Source organism: Podarcis bocagei (assembly GCF_964188305.1).
Source record: "Podarcis bocagei genome assembly, chromosome: 5".
NCBI classification, from domain to species: Eukaryota; Metazoa; Chordata; class Lepidosauria; order Squamata; family Lacertidae; genus Podarcis; species Podarcis bocagei.
Window position 1 is genome coordinate 49,089,093 of NC_138129.1, and position 16,693 is coordinate 49,105,785.

Here is a 16,693-nt window from a genome sequence, read left to right on the forward strand (position 1 = left end):
TTAGAAGACCAGGCAAGGCAGCGTTGAACCGCTTTTCCCTGCCAGGGGAACTGACCCACCCTACAGTAAAGGCCAACCCTGACTGCTTCTATGGTTATTTTTTTGTATATACTACAGCTTCCATCTTTACTGGCTTCTCATTTTGTTTTTAAGGGAAAGTTAGACAGCTAACTTTCTAACTAAATGATGCTTTTTAAGAAAAAATAGAAAGAAATAGAGCCACTTACTCAATAGCAAACTAGGATCATGGTTGGCTGCAGCCACTTGTGCACTATTCTGTAAGTGTCTCTACTACCTTTGATTCACAGATGACCATGGGTGGGATCACAACCCAAGGTTCCTTGCCCAAGTTTGTCCACTATCCTTTGGATCAATCTATGTCACATCTCCTTCCTGCTATTACATTCACAGCCCACTGTTGCAACTATGTATCTACAGATGAAGACACATGTAGGACATGAGACTGACAGTCTTCTCAGTCTTTTAACCTCTTCCTGATGAGATTGCCAAGGAGGTAAATTAGCACTTCCAAGTGTAGGTGTCTTTGTGATGCAGACCTCTAGAAACTGGGATAATATTGTCAAACACATTTCTCTAAGGCTGCCTTATCACCATAAAGCTTTGAGAATGGCAACCCTTGTTACCACTGACTCCTTCTTTCTCGGCCCCAAAACTTTTCAGCACTTGTTACAAAAATGTACAGGTTTACCAAATGCTGTTTACCAAAGGTTTACCAAAGGCTGTTCTTGATGCTCTCCATTTCTCAAGATGATTTTTGAGTTTGTTGTCAAAGGCAGTAATTACATAGTGACTTCTGCCTACCAGACTTGCGTAGAATTAATGTGCACAGATCCCCTTGAGTCTTCACATTTACCTAGCCCTTTACAGTACAACCAGAACTGCTTCCTTCAGAGACCTAGTGAAAAAAACTCACCTTTCTCCCCATCTTCATCATGTTCTCCTTGTAACGTCTTTTCCAGCCCTTCCTCCCATGGAGCTGGATCTCCATTTGGCAAGGTTTTATTCTGTTGCTGGGCCAGCTTTTGCCGGATAGAGTTGATTTCGCGTCTCAAGAGTCGAATGCGGCGAGTTCGGGCACCACTTGACCTCATTGTGCTCACCATATCCAGCTTTTCCAGTAGCTCCTTCAGCTGTACCTCCAATGAAAGGTGAGCCCGGTTCTCAGGGAGGAGAAGGTTATCAACTGCAATGAGAAGCAAGAATGTGACTAACCCACCATTTAGGTCTCACGTCGACTAACATCTTCATTATACAGCTTGTGGCACCTCTTCACTCTCACTTTTGACATCTGAGATGGTTATTTTTAGAACATACCTTATTTCTGTAATTTTAAGTTGTTTTGAACTGTTGTGAATATTGTGTTTTAATTGTTGTAACTCATCCTACAACTTTTGAGCGAAGGGCAGGCAATTAATAAACCTGTTTTTGAACTTCATATAATAAACAGGACATAAGGATTCTTCAAATGAAATGTCAATAATATGTAGGAAAAACACACCACAGAGCCAATGAGAAAGAGAGAGAGATCACATGCTCCACAGCACACATAGGCAACCTGTGGCCGTGGAACACATGTACCCCTCACTGTTGTCCTGTATGGCCCACTCCTCCAGTTGTCCCCCATGCTGACTATTCCCACAAACAGCATTGGCCTCAAATTTACTGCAGACATCTCCTGCCCACTATTTCCTGCTTCCTGGTAGACAAATATAGAAAGTGCAGGGTACAGCACCAAGTTGGCATCTATGATCATCTGGCCAGGAAGCAGAAGACACAGTACGGAGGTTAGGTCAGTACTGAACCCAGCACGGCAATGAAAGAACAAATGCAAGGGAAGACAGGAGTGGCAAAACAGCAAACAGCATGCACCTCCCTGGCTGATAGACACACTGATTAGCATGCTCCTCAGCTGTTTACAGCATCAGTCAGATGGGGAGTGGGGGAAGATGCAAAATGGGATTGCTCCATAGGATCAATGGGAAATGGAGGTCTATATTAACAAAAAAAATTAAAAGAAAATATTGTAGGAGATACTGCCTCCAGAGCAGTTTCTTAAATTATTGTCTTTCTTTGCACATATGGAGGTTTTTAATCTTCTTTCTCCTTAATGGTATTTTATTTTTAAATACAAAAATTCCTAATGGAAACTCACCATCCTCCCAAGAAAAACGATAAAAATCTTCTGTCTTTGGCGATTCAGGCAAGTGAATCCCCACTTGGGGATCATAGCCAATAGTCTCAGCTTGCCGCCGTGCATGGCGCAATATTGCCCCTCCGAGGTCTCTCAGCCGGACAGCCGCTCGATGGAAAATGGTGTCTTTAGAATTATACCTCATGCAGTTGGTAAGAATAAGGTTAAAGTCCTCCTCAAACTCATCCAGTGTCCGGTACTGGTGGGACTCCAGCTTCCGCCTCATGGTAGAAAAATCCATTGGCTTGGAAATGAATTCCAGGTAATCTGGAACCTAAACATATAAAACCTGTACAATTACAAAAATCATTTACTAGCCAACCAGGGCATATCCATCACAAGCACTCTAAATGCCCTCTCACTGGCACTGGGGCAGTGCACAAATGCACAGTGATTTCATCCGGTTAAGTCCTATCCCATTCAGCCCCAGCAAATAAATAACCCTGCTGAGAAGCAAAAGCAAACTCCCTCAGAAAAAGTGCTCTAGGCTACCTGGTTGGGGAATCCTCTGTATAAGAAGCTTAGAGGAAGTCCTTAATTTATACAAGAACAGAGCAAGTATGCCTTGAACAGTCCAGACTGGTCTTGCTTTCTGAGAGTTACATTTTGCAGGCATTCAAATGAGCAGTTCTTTAGGTCAAATCTAACTACACTTCTAGGTAAAGTACTTGCCTCACTCAGCTTTACAGGTTCTGCAAAGATCTGGGCTGGATCCTTTTCCTGTAGAAGATCCAGTGTTGTCCGCAGCAGCACGTTGAAAGGTGTGAGCTGCAACTCCATAGCAGCTTGCTGAACCTTTACCTGAAAATCACAGAATCAGAGTTGGAACGGATCCCAAGGGTCATCTAATTCAACTAGATGTGAGTATGGCGGGGTGCCCGTGACGGAGCCTCAAGAACATCTTATAGGGTTTTTATGAAAACCTACGAGATGGCAGTGAAGGCCGCTAAGAAGTCCTACTTCTCGGCCTCCATTGCCTCCGCTAGCTCTTGCCCGGCGCAATTATTTAGTATAATTAGGTCTTTAACGTCCCTTGAAGGACAGCCAAATTTAAGTAACAATTTGACACACAGCTGTGAGGCATTTGCGAGCTTTTTTGCGGAGAACGTCCTGTTGCTCTGCCATGACCTCCCTGCCAATTTGGATACAATAAAGGAACTGGAGGCCCCTCGACTGTCCTCGGGTCCAGTATTGGACCACTTTGACCGGATATCCCCAGCCGATGTGGACAGACTCCTCCGAGCTGGAAAGCCCACCACCTGTCCTCTTGACCTGTGCCCGTCTTGGCTGATTAGAGCGTGTCCAGACGAGGTGCGGGGCCCCCTGGGTGATATCATCAATTTGTCCCTTGGCACCGGGATATTCCCAGGGGAACTGAAGGAGGCAGTGGTGCGCCCGCTCTTAAAGAAAACATCATTAGATCCGTTAGATCTATCCAATTACCGCCAGGTTTCGAATCTTCCATTCCTGGGTAAGGTGATAGAGAGAGCGGTTGCTGAACAGCTTGGTAGGTTTCTGGATGAAACATCAGCTCTCGATCCATTCCAGTCCGGCTTCCACGCTGGTCATGGGACCGAGACGGCTCTGGTCGCCCTAACAGATGATCTCCGCAGGCAGCTGGATCGAGGCGGGTCGGGGCTTCTGATTCTTCTAGACCTGTCAGCAGCCTTCGACATGGTCGATCACGAACTCCTGGACCACCGCCTTGCTGACGTGAGGATCCAGGGCACAGTCCTTCAATAGCAGCGCTCGTTTCTCTCTGGTCGGGGACAGAGGGTGGCGCTTGGGGGGGAATTGTCATCGCGCCACTCCTTGGTGTGTGTCTAGTGCCTCAGGGTGCGATTCTCTCCCCGATGCTTTTTAACATCTTTATGCGCCTCCTCGCCCAGCTTGTCCAAAGTTTTGGGCTGGGTTTCCATCAGTATGCCGATGACACCCAACTCTATCTGTTGATGGATTGCCATCCTGACTCGGCCCCAGACACACTGACCAGATGTCTGGAAGCTGTGGCTGGATGGTTACGTGGGAGCCGGTTGAAGTTAAATCCTTCGAAGACAGAGGTCCTCTGGCTGGGACGGAGCGATATGGGATTGAGGGGCCAACTCCCATCTCTTGCGGGGGTGCAATTAGTGCCAGCATCGTCCGTTAAGAGTTTGGGTGTAATCTTCGATACCTCCCTCTCTATGGAGGCGCAGATTACAGCTATAACAAAGGCGGCATTTTTTCATCTCTGCCAAGCTAAGCAGTTGGCTCCTTATCTCTCTCGCCCTGACCTAGCCACTGTGATCCACGCGACGATCACCTCCAGACTGGATTATTGTAACTCGCTCTATGTGGGGCTGCCCTTGAGACTGACCCAGAAACTCCAGCGGCGAGACTCCTTATGGGGTCTTCGCTGCGAGATCATATTCATCCGGTACTATACCAGCTGCACTGGCTCACGGTGGAGTACAGGATCAGGTTTAAGGTGCTGGTTTTAACCTTTAAAGCCCTATACGGCCTAGGACCCTCGTACCTACGGGACCGCCTCTCCTGGTATGTCCCACAGAGAAATTTACGGTCTGCAAATAAAAACATCCTGAAGATCCCAGGCCACAGAGAGGTTAGGCTGGCCTCAACTAGAGCCAGGGCTTTCTCAGCCGCGGCTCCAATCTGGTGGAACGCTCTGTCACAAGAGACTAGGGCCCTGCGGGACCTGACATCTTTCCGCAGGGCCTGCAAGACAGGGCTGTTCCACCAGGCCTTTGGTCAGGGCGCAGCCTGACCCCCTCCTCTGACAATCTGCACAGAATTTTGCTTAATGGTTGCCATCAATTTGATTTTAATTAATTTTATAATGAATGTTTTTAGAATGTTGGATTATTTGGATTGTTGTTAGCCGCCCTGAGCCCAGCTTCGGCTGGGGAGGGCGGGATATAAATAAAAATTTATTATTATTATTATTATTATTATTATTATTATTATTATTATTAACTGCGGGCAATGCAGGAATGACAGCTAAAAGCAGCACACCTCAGAGATACTAATGATAGAAAATAGCATTTCCTGTAGGCAAACCTTGTAAACTGCAGAAACTATAAATGCTGGTTTTGATAAAACCAACTAACTAGAGGCTAAAAGGATAACAGGATATACAACAAGCAGGGCTGGCCCTACCATTAGGCAAAACTAGACAGATGATTTTGAACGTCATGAACAACAAATAAGTGTGTTATTGAATCTATTACTTCTAGTGGCAAATGTCTCAATAACAATATCATGGGCCAGATAAACTACAAGTTTGATAATATATATATATATATATATATATATATATATATATATATATATATGTAGGTTTTGGTGTCTTCGGGTGTCTTCCCGTGTAAGAGTTGGGGTGTCTAGGCGACGTTTCGACGAGACCTCGTCGAAACGTCGCCTAGACACCCCAACTCTTACACGGGAAGACACCCGAAGACACCAAAACCTACATTCCTGTACCCGTGAAAATCTACGAAAGCATATATATATATATATATATATATATATATATATATATATATATATATATATTCTTTTAATGCTCCAGCCGTATTTATTCATGTGTTTTAAAAATGGTTATGAAATGAAGAAAACTGACCTGATCTATATAGGAATGCAGTTTAATTGTAGCATTTGCAGTTGAGATGGCTAACTTGAGGCCAACAGGCCAGATACGGCCCACCAAGCCATAGAAAATTGCCCACGTCTGGTCAGGAGATAAATATCCCTGTCTGTTCTTTACACAGTAATCTCTAAAGTGGAGATAAATGTGATATCTACTCATCAGAATATAAAATCCCTTTGACTGCTTTTTAGAGACCTCTTCTAAAGAGATCTTCTCTAAAGAGCAAGCAAAGGGATCTTTCTTCTCTGATCTCAACACTAAGCACTTTAGCTCTGTGATCTTAGATACAGATATGGAGATAAAGTTTAATCTGGCAGTCAGAGAAATATTTGAGCTCCAATCGCAGTGCTAAGCACCACAGCACTGAAATCAGAGAAAGTTGTCTTCCAGCTCTTTAATACTAAGAGATAGCATTTCCCCCTCAACTTCACTCCAGCACTAGGGGGAAAGGGGGCAGGGAAAAGCTGCCATTTAATTTTAAAGTGCCAGTGAATGTGTTTGTGTGTGTGTGTTGTTTTGTTTTAACACTAAAATGGCAATCACTCCACATCCAGGCCACCTTAGCAGCTCTAATCAAAGGCATTAAATAATGTCCATCTCATTGGGAGTGTAAACAGCTGTACAGATCATCAGGTCATGCTCATACCAACCTGCTCACGTTTGAGTTTTTCACGCTTACGAATTAATTCAATGAGCAGCCGTGCCCTTTCCAAGTCATGCCGCAGTTTTTGCCAGTACTTCAGTTCCTCCTTTACTGCACCAGTCTTCTCATCATGCTCTTTCTGTAAAATGGGAGATTTTTCTTTCTTTCTTTTTTAATGGTACCTGATCTCTCTTCATATCTCTCCTGATTCACCAATCTCTTCATATTTACAGTTATTCACAGTCAGTCTTTAACTAGATCATAGAATCTAAGCACCTTATGAGTCCTAAGCATAGATTGACTATCTAAAGAAGTCCAACCAACGTTCTGAGTATGTTCTGGAAATGTTTTAACCCTACCCACTGACATTCTTTAACTTCTCAAATATGTGTTGCAACTTCATACCTGTGGTATAACTGAGAGCGAGGCTCCATTGTTTTTGGCCTTTTGACAAAGGATTGCACTGTGTCATCAGTGGCACAGGAGGCACAGAATGGCAGTGACACCCTCCTGGTGGTGGCAGCACTGTGCTCACCAGGACTGTGTTCACCAGGACTTATGGGGTGGAGAGCTACAGGTTGATGGCAGAAGCATGTCTCTGGTGCAGACACATATACACAACAATGATGACGCCAACAGAGTGCTCCCTCGACCTTGCCCCCACCCCATCTTTGTCCTAGTGAACACAGTGGCACCACCACCAGGAGGGCATCACTGCTGCTCTCCCCTCCCCCCCCCAACTCGCACACTGCTGCAGCTCTCTAGCAAAGTCACTCAAAAAAAGTTATGGGGCACAGCAAATGTCAAATACCAATTCTGTGTAAAGAAAATAGTAAAGTGTATGCCTAGCTCAAAAGGACTAGACCACAAACAGTAAATCAGTGGGTACAGTCTTTGGCCCTGACAACTAAGGAAAAGTGGTCTCCATAGTGCTGATTGTTTCTAAGGTAAAGACAGATGTAGATGGTTATTAATGGATTTTATCCACATTGTTTTTCTTTCCTGTGTAAAACACTACAAGATAAAAACAATGGGATGTGGTTTCAAAGGAAGGAACTGTTAAGAGAATTTTCAGGAGTGAGGCATAGATCATGGCTTTACGCTGTGGCATAATACAAAAATTGCATGCTGCAAAACCTCTATTACAATCACAATAGTTATTATTCATGGACAACACTACTAAAGGAAGATTTTGAAGTTCCATTTCTATACTTCATAAGAAATTCCCAAAATGAACTACCCTCCTGCTTTTTTTAGCTAGCAGTAGCTACTCCATCCAAGGACATTTTCCATCCATGTATCCCAGAAGCTTCCCTAATTAGTTCATGTAACACTATTCTCTCATGGTATTTCAGGGTTTAGTAAAATGTCAATGATGCCACAATCATACCTGTTCTGCATTTCTTTGGGACTGTAGATGAGAGTGCAGACGCCGTATAAGAGGAACACCGTTTCTTGACTGACGCTTTAAAAGCCAGTAGTTGTGCAGTCGCTGCATAAACTGATTCTTTCTCTGGAAGGCGAGACCACTGCAGATTTTATTTAGTCTAGGGAAAACAAAAGCATCAAGCGATTTCATCACATATTAAACCCAACTTCAGATTCTGGAAGACCAGTGTAACACATGGAAACCCTCACTTTAGCAAAACAGTGCCTAATTTTCTAACATCACATTACATGTTAGGAATTATATAAGTAACTCAAGTTCATCAGAGGCTTTTCAACTGTGAAATTGCTGCTCTGTAAGAAACAGCTCTACAGCTCCAATTAAGCAATAGCAACAGCAAAATGGGCAACACCCAGCCATCAGCTTAGCTCAAATGGACCAAATTAATTCAGAGGTTTAGCATAAGTGATTACTCCAGTCACTTTCATATAATCACTTAAACACATTACTAATATAAACACTAGGCAACAAACACAACTGTAGATAGAGGTTACAATCCCGCTCCAAGTTAAACTGTCACAATCCCATTGAAGTCAATGGGATAAGCCTAAACTCGGACCATAAATTGCAAATTTTCTTCGTTTTCCACCTTCAATAATTTGTGCCTGCACTTCATTTCCTAACGTAATTAAACAAAGCATTTGGCGAAACAGCCGCAGGGCATAAAAGATGCCACCCAATTGGAAAACAGGAGAAAAACGCTGGGCTAGTTCACTGATCAACATGGAAACAAATGCTAGAATGGTTTCACCACTCACCGGTATGAAGGGATCTGTGCAACCATCAGCAAAGGGGCAGAAGAACAGGCTTCCTTCTTTACCTTCTGCTTCAATTTCACTTTGTTCTTGCTCTTGGGAGTGCCCCCATCTACTGTCTCGTTCCTTGAAACCTCCTCCTCTCCCTTGTGAACAGTAGTTGTGCGCCCCTTCTTCACTGTGCCAGGAGGGGAATGGGACTCGCAATAAGCAGTCTTGCGCACAGTAAACGTTGTGCCATTGAGGCTGGTCTCCCTCATGGGCTCAATCTTCATGAAGAGACCAGCCCTCTGGGCACAGGTGACATGGAAGGCTGTGTAGCAGTTCACCTTGTGACACTGGATGGCTGCTCCCATGCCCTTCTGCTTGCAGATGTAGCAAGTGAGCTTCCAGCGAGCTGGTGGGATATTTTCTATCCCCTCAATGGGCTCCAGAAACACAGTGTTTGCAAAACAGACTTCTGGGATCCAGATGGCACAAACAACATGGGCCCAGTGACCATCACTGGTCTGCTTGAAGGCTCCACCCTTGTTTGGGCACAAAACACAATCAACTGGGCGGGAAGGGGACTGTAGGCAGCAGCGACAAAGCCATTGCCCCTCAGGGATGTAGGGCACTCCATAGCATTCTTGGTGTACAGCCAAGTTACAAATGTCACAAAACAAAATGACGTTGCTGTTATGGCATTCATCATCCATGCAAACACAGCAAACGGCATCTTCATCTATTAGAGTCTGCTGGGCCCCATTGTTGCGGCTCTCCAGGTATGACTCCTTCTCCAACCGATCTACTAGCAACTCAAAAGTCTCAGCAGAAACTGACCCATAGCCATCGTTCTTCCTTTTCTCATTGATCATGTCAAGCCACGCCAAATCTTCCTCATCCATATCATACTCCACTTCAGCATCAACATCCTCAGGTGGCTTCTCAATGTACTGATAGTATGCGGAAGGCAGGGCTGGAGCATCTGGTTGGCTCAAGGAATCAATCATCCGAAAGCTGGGCTGTGGTAAGTGGAATGATGTCCCAGGAGCGTGTTTTGTGCATGTTTCCCTTTTTTTGCCTTTACACTGAGTTTTCTTTGATTTTGAAGGAAACAGTGGCTGCTCACTGTTTTCTTTGTTACTGTTGCATTCTGTGATGTCCTGGGCAGTCAGCTCATCCTCTGTGATGATCTTTAGAGGATCATAAATGCTGATGCGATGGAGACGCCCATCAATATCAACTTCGACTATCCGCTGGGCCTGGGCATAGGTCAGAGTCTCTCGCGTGGGTGAGCATTTCAAGCTGTACGGTGAAGGAGAACGTCTCCCTTCTAGAGTCTGTCGGGACCTCCTCCGAGGTTTCCTCATAGCAGCAACTCAAAAAACCCTGCAGAATAGTCCAAAAGAAAAAATAGCATAAACATGAGCAGCATAAATTTCAGGGCAACAAGGTCTAACTTCAACTGATTAATTGGTTAATGTTAATTTTAACTAAAAGGGCTGAGAAACAAGAGCATACCTGTTTATTTGGCAACTACTTTTTTAGTGAGAATAAAAAAGAAAGAAAATAAAGCCTTTTAACAATGAGTGGTAGACAGATTTGGCTGATCTCACACTTCAGTTTCTCAAAAAGGCACCTATCCTGAGGTAACCTAGGTAATGTTCATTCTGAAAAGTATTTAAACTGAATTGATTGCTCTGTTAAAAAACAAATTGTAACCAAGTACAAATTCTTTAAGAAATAGTTAGCCCTAAACATTAGGCTATCCTGAATATGAATCTTAGATTCTTTTCCTCTTTCTACTAAAGTGTCTTAGAATGTTTTAGCATTATAGGAGTCATTCACAGAACCAACAAGACAAAGATATCATAAGCAAGCAGCTAGGAAGGCTGGACACAGAAGACTTGTAGAAGAGAACCTGGAAGCAAAGAAAATACAATAACAAACAAGGAGGTTGAAAATGAAGAAGTGGATCAAAAGAAGAATTTAATTAGGAAACTCAAACCCGAGCAAAGAATTAAAATGAAGGCTCTAAATATCAGCCTGTCTCTTCTAATGAACTAAGATTCTGAAACACAGAATGCAAAGCAGCACATGAATGCAAACTAAAAAGATAAATTTGGGCTGGAGCCTTATCTCTTAGTGCACTTTTGGGTGTGTGAAACTTTAAATTAGTGGATACCTAATTTGCTGTAAGCCATTCTGCTCCATCTGCACTTTACATTTAAAGCTGTATCACACCACTTTAAACAGGCATGGCTTTCCCTCTGAGAATCCTGGGAAGTGAAGCATGTTAAGGGTGCTGAGAGGTGTTAGGAGAGCCCTATTCCCCTCACAGAGCTACAATTCCCAGAGTGGTTTAACAAGCGGCCCCTCTCCCCAGGAAACACTGTAGCTCTAGTGAGGGAAATTGGTCACTGCATAACGTTAACCTAAAATGGAATCAAAAGCTTCCATAGTTTCCTTGCAGTCACATCATGGAGGGAGGGGGCACATGATTGTGAGATACTAAGTGTGTACAAACCAACCATTGATTTGGAATTGCACTCTTGAACAGAATTTAACTTACAGTTGAGGGAAATGTTTGAAAAGGCAAACATGTATTATGTGTGCAAATACGAAAGACAAAACCTTTTGCCCTCCCATCACCCAATTTTCTTTTTGGCATGATTCTTTTAACCCCCCCCCAACCCAATAACTATTATAATGCATGCCTTCAATGGTCAACTTTCTCTATATTTCCTACATTTGCATATTCTTCTTAAACTGTGACAATGTTTTACATTTACTCCTATTGTGTAATTATTTTTGAAACATTCAATAAAAATGCATTTAAAGAAAGGAGAAAAAGCCAGGCCCTTTCTCCTAGGCCCTTTGTGTAACTGTATGCCAGGAATAAATTTAACAAATGGCAGTTTTCCAAACATGGAAATGCAACAATTGAAATTCATACCTATTGTATAGGTCTTAGTGGCATAGAACAAAGTAACAATACTTGAGTTAAGATAAACATGTATTCTTAAAGACATAATTGAGAATCTACAATTCCCCTTTGGTTACAAAATATGACCCTTCAGACTGCATCTGCTACATTTTTTCCAAAGGCTATCATTTGAGAAGGATGAGAATTCGAAAACTACTTGTTCTAAGATGATGTAACTTAAGTCAGAGAGGCTACTTCATGGATGAAGCAACTTTAAAACTACTTTTTTTAAAACCTGGGGAAAAGAGAGACTGTTGCGCTCCTGCTCAGTTCCCGTTTGCATTGTTTGGTCCTTTCCTCCAATGAATAAGCACCCTTAATCATGCCCAGATTTCATTGGATGCGAGGATGGGATATTGTCCATGTCTTCTGTTCTGAACAGAGAAAAGGTACAAAGAGGTTCTCTCTGTAACTACAGTGGTGGCTGATGTAGGTGGCCTTTTTCCATTGATGGGGGGCCAATGGAAGCCATGCCAATACCATTTTGTGGTCCTGTGTCTTCCGCTCCTTTAAACATGGCAGCTATTTTTTTGTTAAGCTATGCATCACAACAGTCACTTATTGTTATATCCCACCCCAAGGCAGCCATTTATTGACTAGTGCATTGCACTTTCTCAAAACTCCCAATGCCTCCACTGGTCCCTGAATGTTGGTGACCAGTGGGATAAGTGGTAGTGACTTGCTTAGGGCTACCCAGTAAGCTTCATAGCTGAGCATATACTGTATTTGAATATTGGAGTCTTATGTTCGAGCCTAATACTTTTAAACACAGAGCAATGCTACATTAGCGGGAGAAATAATGCTACATATATCATCTTTTGAAAATGCTAATGAGAATGAATCAGTTCATGTAGAAAGAGAAAGAAGTTCTCGGTGTTTGACTCTGATAGTTTACTGACAGGTGGCTGGAAAAATAACTTTTAAATAAACAAACATATAGAAGAACATTGAAACAAATTATAATAGTCAATGTGGCTACTCCACAATCTGCTTCTAGCCCACTGGTTCAGTTGTGTAGTGTACACATGGCCTGCACTGCTCTATAGAAATAAAAATATAAACATTTATTATATAAATATAAAATAAAAATAATTATTATATAAATATAAAGTAGTGTGCCATCAAAGCTCCTTGTGGTTGTTATGTGGGCTGTTTTGCTCTGTTGTTATGGTATACGTATTTATGTTTTAAATGTATTGTAAGCTGCTTGAAGATCTTCAGTAACAAGTGATCAACAAGTTAATAATAGTCATGATATTATTATTATTATCATCATGTCAGTAGATTTTTTCATACTGCGCAGAACCAATTTTAGATTGAAAAAGTGCATTAGCATATGAAAAGGGGGAGATGGAATATATGTATCAGTCAACATCATGATGTATTAATATTGACTAATGCATTTATCCCATCTTCCCTTTTAAAGAAATGTGTCTTGAGAAATCACTATTTTCTCCAGGGGATGGAGCAAGCATTCCATTTATATGGGATGGAGGGATTTGAAGGACTCTGAGCATTGTTTTTTGAGCAGGGAAGGCCAATGATAGTTTCCTGGAGAAAGTTTCCTTAAAAGAATCAAGTCTATGTGGAGTTTTTTGAGGGACAATAGGAAGGGAAAGAGAGTGGGGAGGGAGGAAATGGGGATGAGGAATCTGTGAAAGGAAAATAAGGTCCCAGTCCATGTTGCTTTTCAGGGCTGCTTTCACCCTAGAGCCCTTAGGTGCACAGTTTCCTCTAATTAGCTGGAAAAGGAATTAAAGCAGAGTGTCCATACAGAGCTTGCATATAGCACTATATTACCAAGCAATGGCCTTCCCCATAACCAAATTCTCCTATGTTCCATCACAATTAAGTTCTATTTAAAACAAAGGTCCCTGACAACTTCAGTTCAAAGTTTATTGCTTGTTGTTTCTGCTAGTTTTATTGCTTCCTGTTGATCCCAGCTGGGAAACAAGTTATAAAGGGCCTGCTAATTGCCCCTTAAATAGCTTGCTTTAATTGCCCCTTTTTATGAAACATTTCATTTCTCAATGCTTCTGATCTCCTAAGCTTCGCCCTGTGTGTTCAGAGTGGACTTAGCATATGGTTTTGCCTTTCAAAGTAACATCTACAGAAACAAACACAAGCAGAAGTGGGACTGCAGCGAGCTAGAATGGGAGGGGGGAATCATTCCTCTCACCAGGGTCAAGTTAAAAATTTCCACCCCCAAAGCTGCTATTAGCCTCAGGGGGACATTTCCCTATTAGGGCTAACAGTACATTTGTGGGTGATTTTAATCAGGACCATAAAAGTGGAGGGAGGAGGGGATAATTAAACTCTCCTTCTCCAGTTGACATGTTCCCAATCCTCCTCAGGGCCCCCTGAAACTATTACTTTGAAAGGCAAAACTATACACATTAAATCAATTAATGGCATGGCAGAGACATAGTCCCATAGTGCATCCCTTATCATCTGAGTTATACTCTCCCTCCCAGGGATTTATATACTGTTTCTATACAACTGTGATTAGGTACAAAGTTTGATTGAATACTACGCTCCACCGTGGCAGAGGACACAGGGTGGGTAGCCAATGATTTTGGGGTTCAATTACTGTTTTTTACTTACACCACTTCAGACATCAGTGTAACATTAGAACAGTGTGTTGGAGTTAGCAGCATAGCATTTTGTGTATATCTGATTCTCTTCTGTCATGCACTCAACCTTGGCCCATTTTGGTGAATCCACTGGTAAAGTTCTGCTGGCAGTTCAAGTATGCTGGTGTGAAACTGCACCAGTGCTATTTCTATTGGCACAGCCTTAAAATGGCAAAGCAGAAGGCAGCCCTGTATCAGGAGATTTTTTTATGTTTGTTGTTTTTATTATGTTTTTAGATATGCTGTGAGCCACCCAGAGCGGCTGGGGAAACCCAGCCAGATGGGAGGGGTATAAATAATAAAATTATTACTATTACTATGTCCTATGATTCTCAAGTCATAGTATTATGCCATAATGTTCTGCTTCCATTATGTTCCACTTGCATATTTGTAAGAAGGCCGTTGTGTTGTAAAAGTGCCTCCTCCGCAATGAATACAAAATTTAGCCATGCAAAATTTAGCTTAGTGGATTGCCTATGAAGACATATTTTCTATTCTCATGTTAAAACACTATAGATGCCAGCTGGTTACAGAAGACAGAAACCACTTTATTTTACAGTCCCTTGCTTTTCAGTATTCAAATTATTCAACCCTTATGCTAAATTAGCACTTGCTGGATTCCCCCCCCCCCGCCCCGATTTGTTATAAATGTTAGTCACTGTTTACAACCATAAACCAATTATTTCATAGAATCATAGAATTGTAGATTTGGAAGGGGCCGCAAGGGTCACCTAGTCCAAGCATCTGCAATACAGGAATCTCTACTAGATCACACATGACAGATGGCCAGTCAATCTCTGCTACAAAACCTGCAAGGAAGGAGAGCCCACCACCTCTCACTGAACAACTCTTACTGTCAGGAATTTTTTTCTTGGCATTTTGTTGGATCTACTTTCTTGTAACTTAAATCCATTGGTTTGGGTCCCAGCCACTGGAGCAGGAGAAAACAAGCTTGCTCCATCCTCCATGTGACAGCCCTTTAGATATTTGAAGATGGCTATCATCTTCTTACCAGGCTAAACATACCCATTTTCATCAACCGTTCCTCATAAGGCTTGGTTTTCAGACCCTTTATCGTTTCATTTTCTTTCTTGCACCTCTCTCCTCTGATGCTATGTCACTCTTCTTACAGGGCCACATTATAGCAATAAACTTTGTGGACTTAATACAAATTCCTCTGCACAGGAGCCAACTCCTAGGGGTTGAGGTCCTTTCAGCCCCCACCCCAAAGAAAATATTTGAGGGGGCTGGTACTCCCAAGCTTGATGGGTATGGCCATTCAAATGGTGCATGTGTGCTGTGTCATGTGATCGATTATGTGGGGCAGGGCTTGCCCCCAAATATTTTGTTCAAGTTGCCACCCCTGTCCCTCTATGATACTCTAGCAGTGTCTTCCTTCGCAAGGTACATCCAACATCTCACCTTCCTAAAACAGCTTTACCTTTCCTCCACACTTTTCAAGACTTCACCCTTGCCTATTGCTAACATTTGCCACTTATCAACAGACTAGACTCCTTTAGCACTTTCACCAAGGCCCCAATCTGCACTATACATTTAAAGCAGTATCATGCCACTTTAAGCAGTCATGGCTCCCCTCAAGTATCCTGGACACTGTAGTTGTTAAGTGTGCTGAGAGTTGTTAGGAGACCCCTATTCTACTCACAGAGCTACAGTTTGCGGAGTGGTTTAACAATAAACCTGTCTTCTGAGAGGACTCTGGGAAGTGTAGCTCCATGAGGCTAAGAACACTTAGCATCAGGATTTTTGGGAGGAAGCCATGAAAGTGCTATGATACTGCTTAAAGTGTAAATAGATGGAACCCATGTTTCTGTGCATGCTAGCCACCATCTCCAAATGTCCCTAAACAACAATGCATGTCATTTTTATGCTGAAATCTTGCCAAATTTCTTTTGCTATTTGTCTTCAAGTTAGTCTTTTCTAGTTTCAGTAATACAATAATCTTCCCCCAATTCATAAAACACTAAATTCCTCTCTTCCCACATGCCATTATTCCTTATTCCTATCATGCATATGCTGAATTAAAGACAAAGAATTCATTACACATGATCCAATGAAAACTATGCCAAAGCTCTGGCCACATGTTGATGAGTGAAATTTAACTAGCATCATTATATTCAACAGATTATTGCACCATTATCTATAATAGTTTGTGCTTCTGACAGCTAAGCTGGTATGATAACCCAGAATGTTCAGTTGCTCAAGAAACCCAACTGTTTGCTGAATAGATTTTGGGAAGGGATAGGTAGCTGTCAGTTTGGCTAGGATTAAGACTTCAAACAGGTTGACTGAGGATCACAGAGAAGGCCAGGAACATAGGAAATCTAAACAATAAGGGCAGGCAATAGATGGAGAAATAGGAATATGATGG

General features: G+C 42.5%; 1 protein-coding gene across 4 annotated transcripts in view; it reads right to left on the bottom strand.

The window, feature by feature from the left end:
* BRPF3 (bromodomain and PHD finger containing 3) overlaps positions 1 to 16,693 on the bottom strand; it is a 35,503-nt gene that overhangs the window by 16,172 nt on the left and 2,638 nt on the right. For all 4 annotated transcript variants that reach the window (XM_081194590.1, XM_081194588.1, XM_081194591.1 and 1 more), the window contains exons 2-7: positions 8,707 to 10,074; positions 7,892 to 8,048; positions 6,509 to 6,640; positions 2,885 to 3,013; positions 2,174 to 2,486; positions 935 to 1,204 (exon numbers count right to left, since the gene is read on the bottom strand). In XM_081194590.1, coding sequence (XP_081050716.1) covers positions 935 to 1,204; positions 2,174 to 2,486; positions 2,885 to 3,013; positions 6,509 to 6,640; positions 7,892 to 8,048; positions 8,707 to 10,055 — 2,350 coding nt within the window. In that variant the 5' untranslated portion in view covers positions 10,056 to 10,074. The remainder of the gene's footprint in view (positions 1 to 934; positions 1,205 to 2,173; positions 2,487 to 2,884; positions 3,014 to 6,508; positions 6,641 to 7,891; positions 8,049 to 8,706; positions 10,075 to 16,693) is intronic.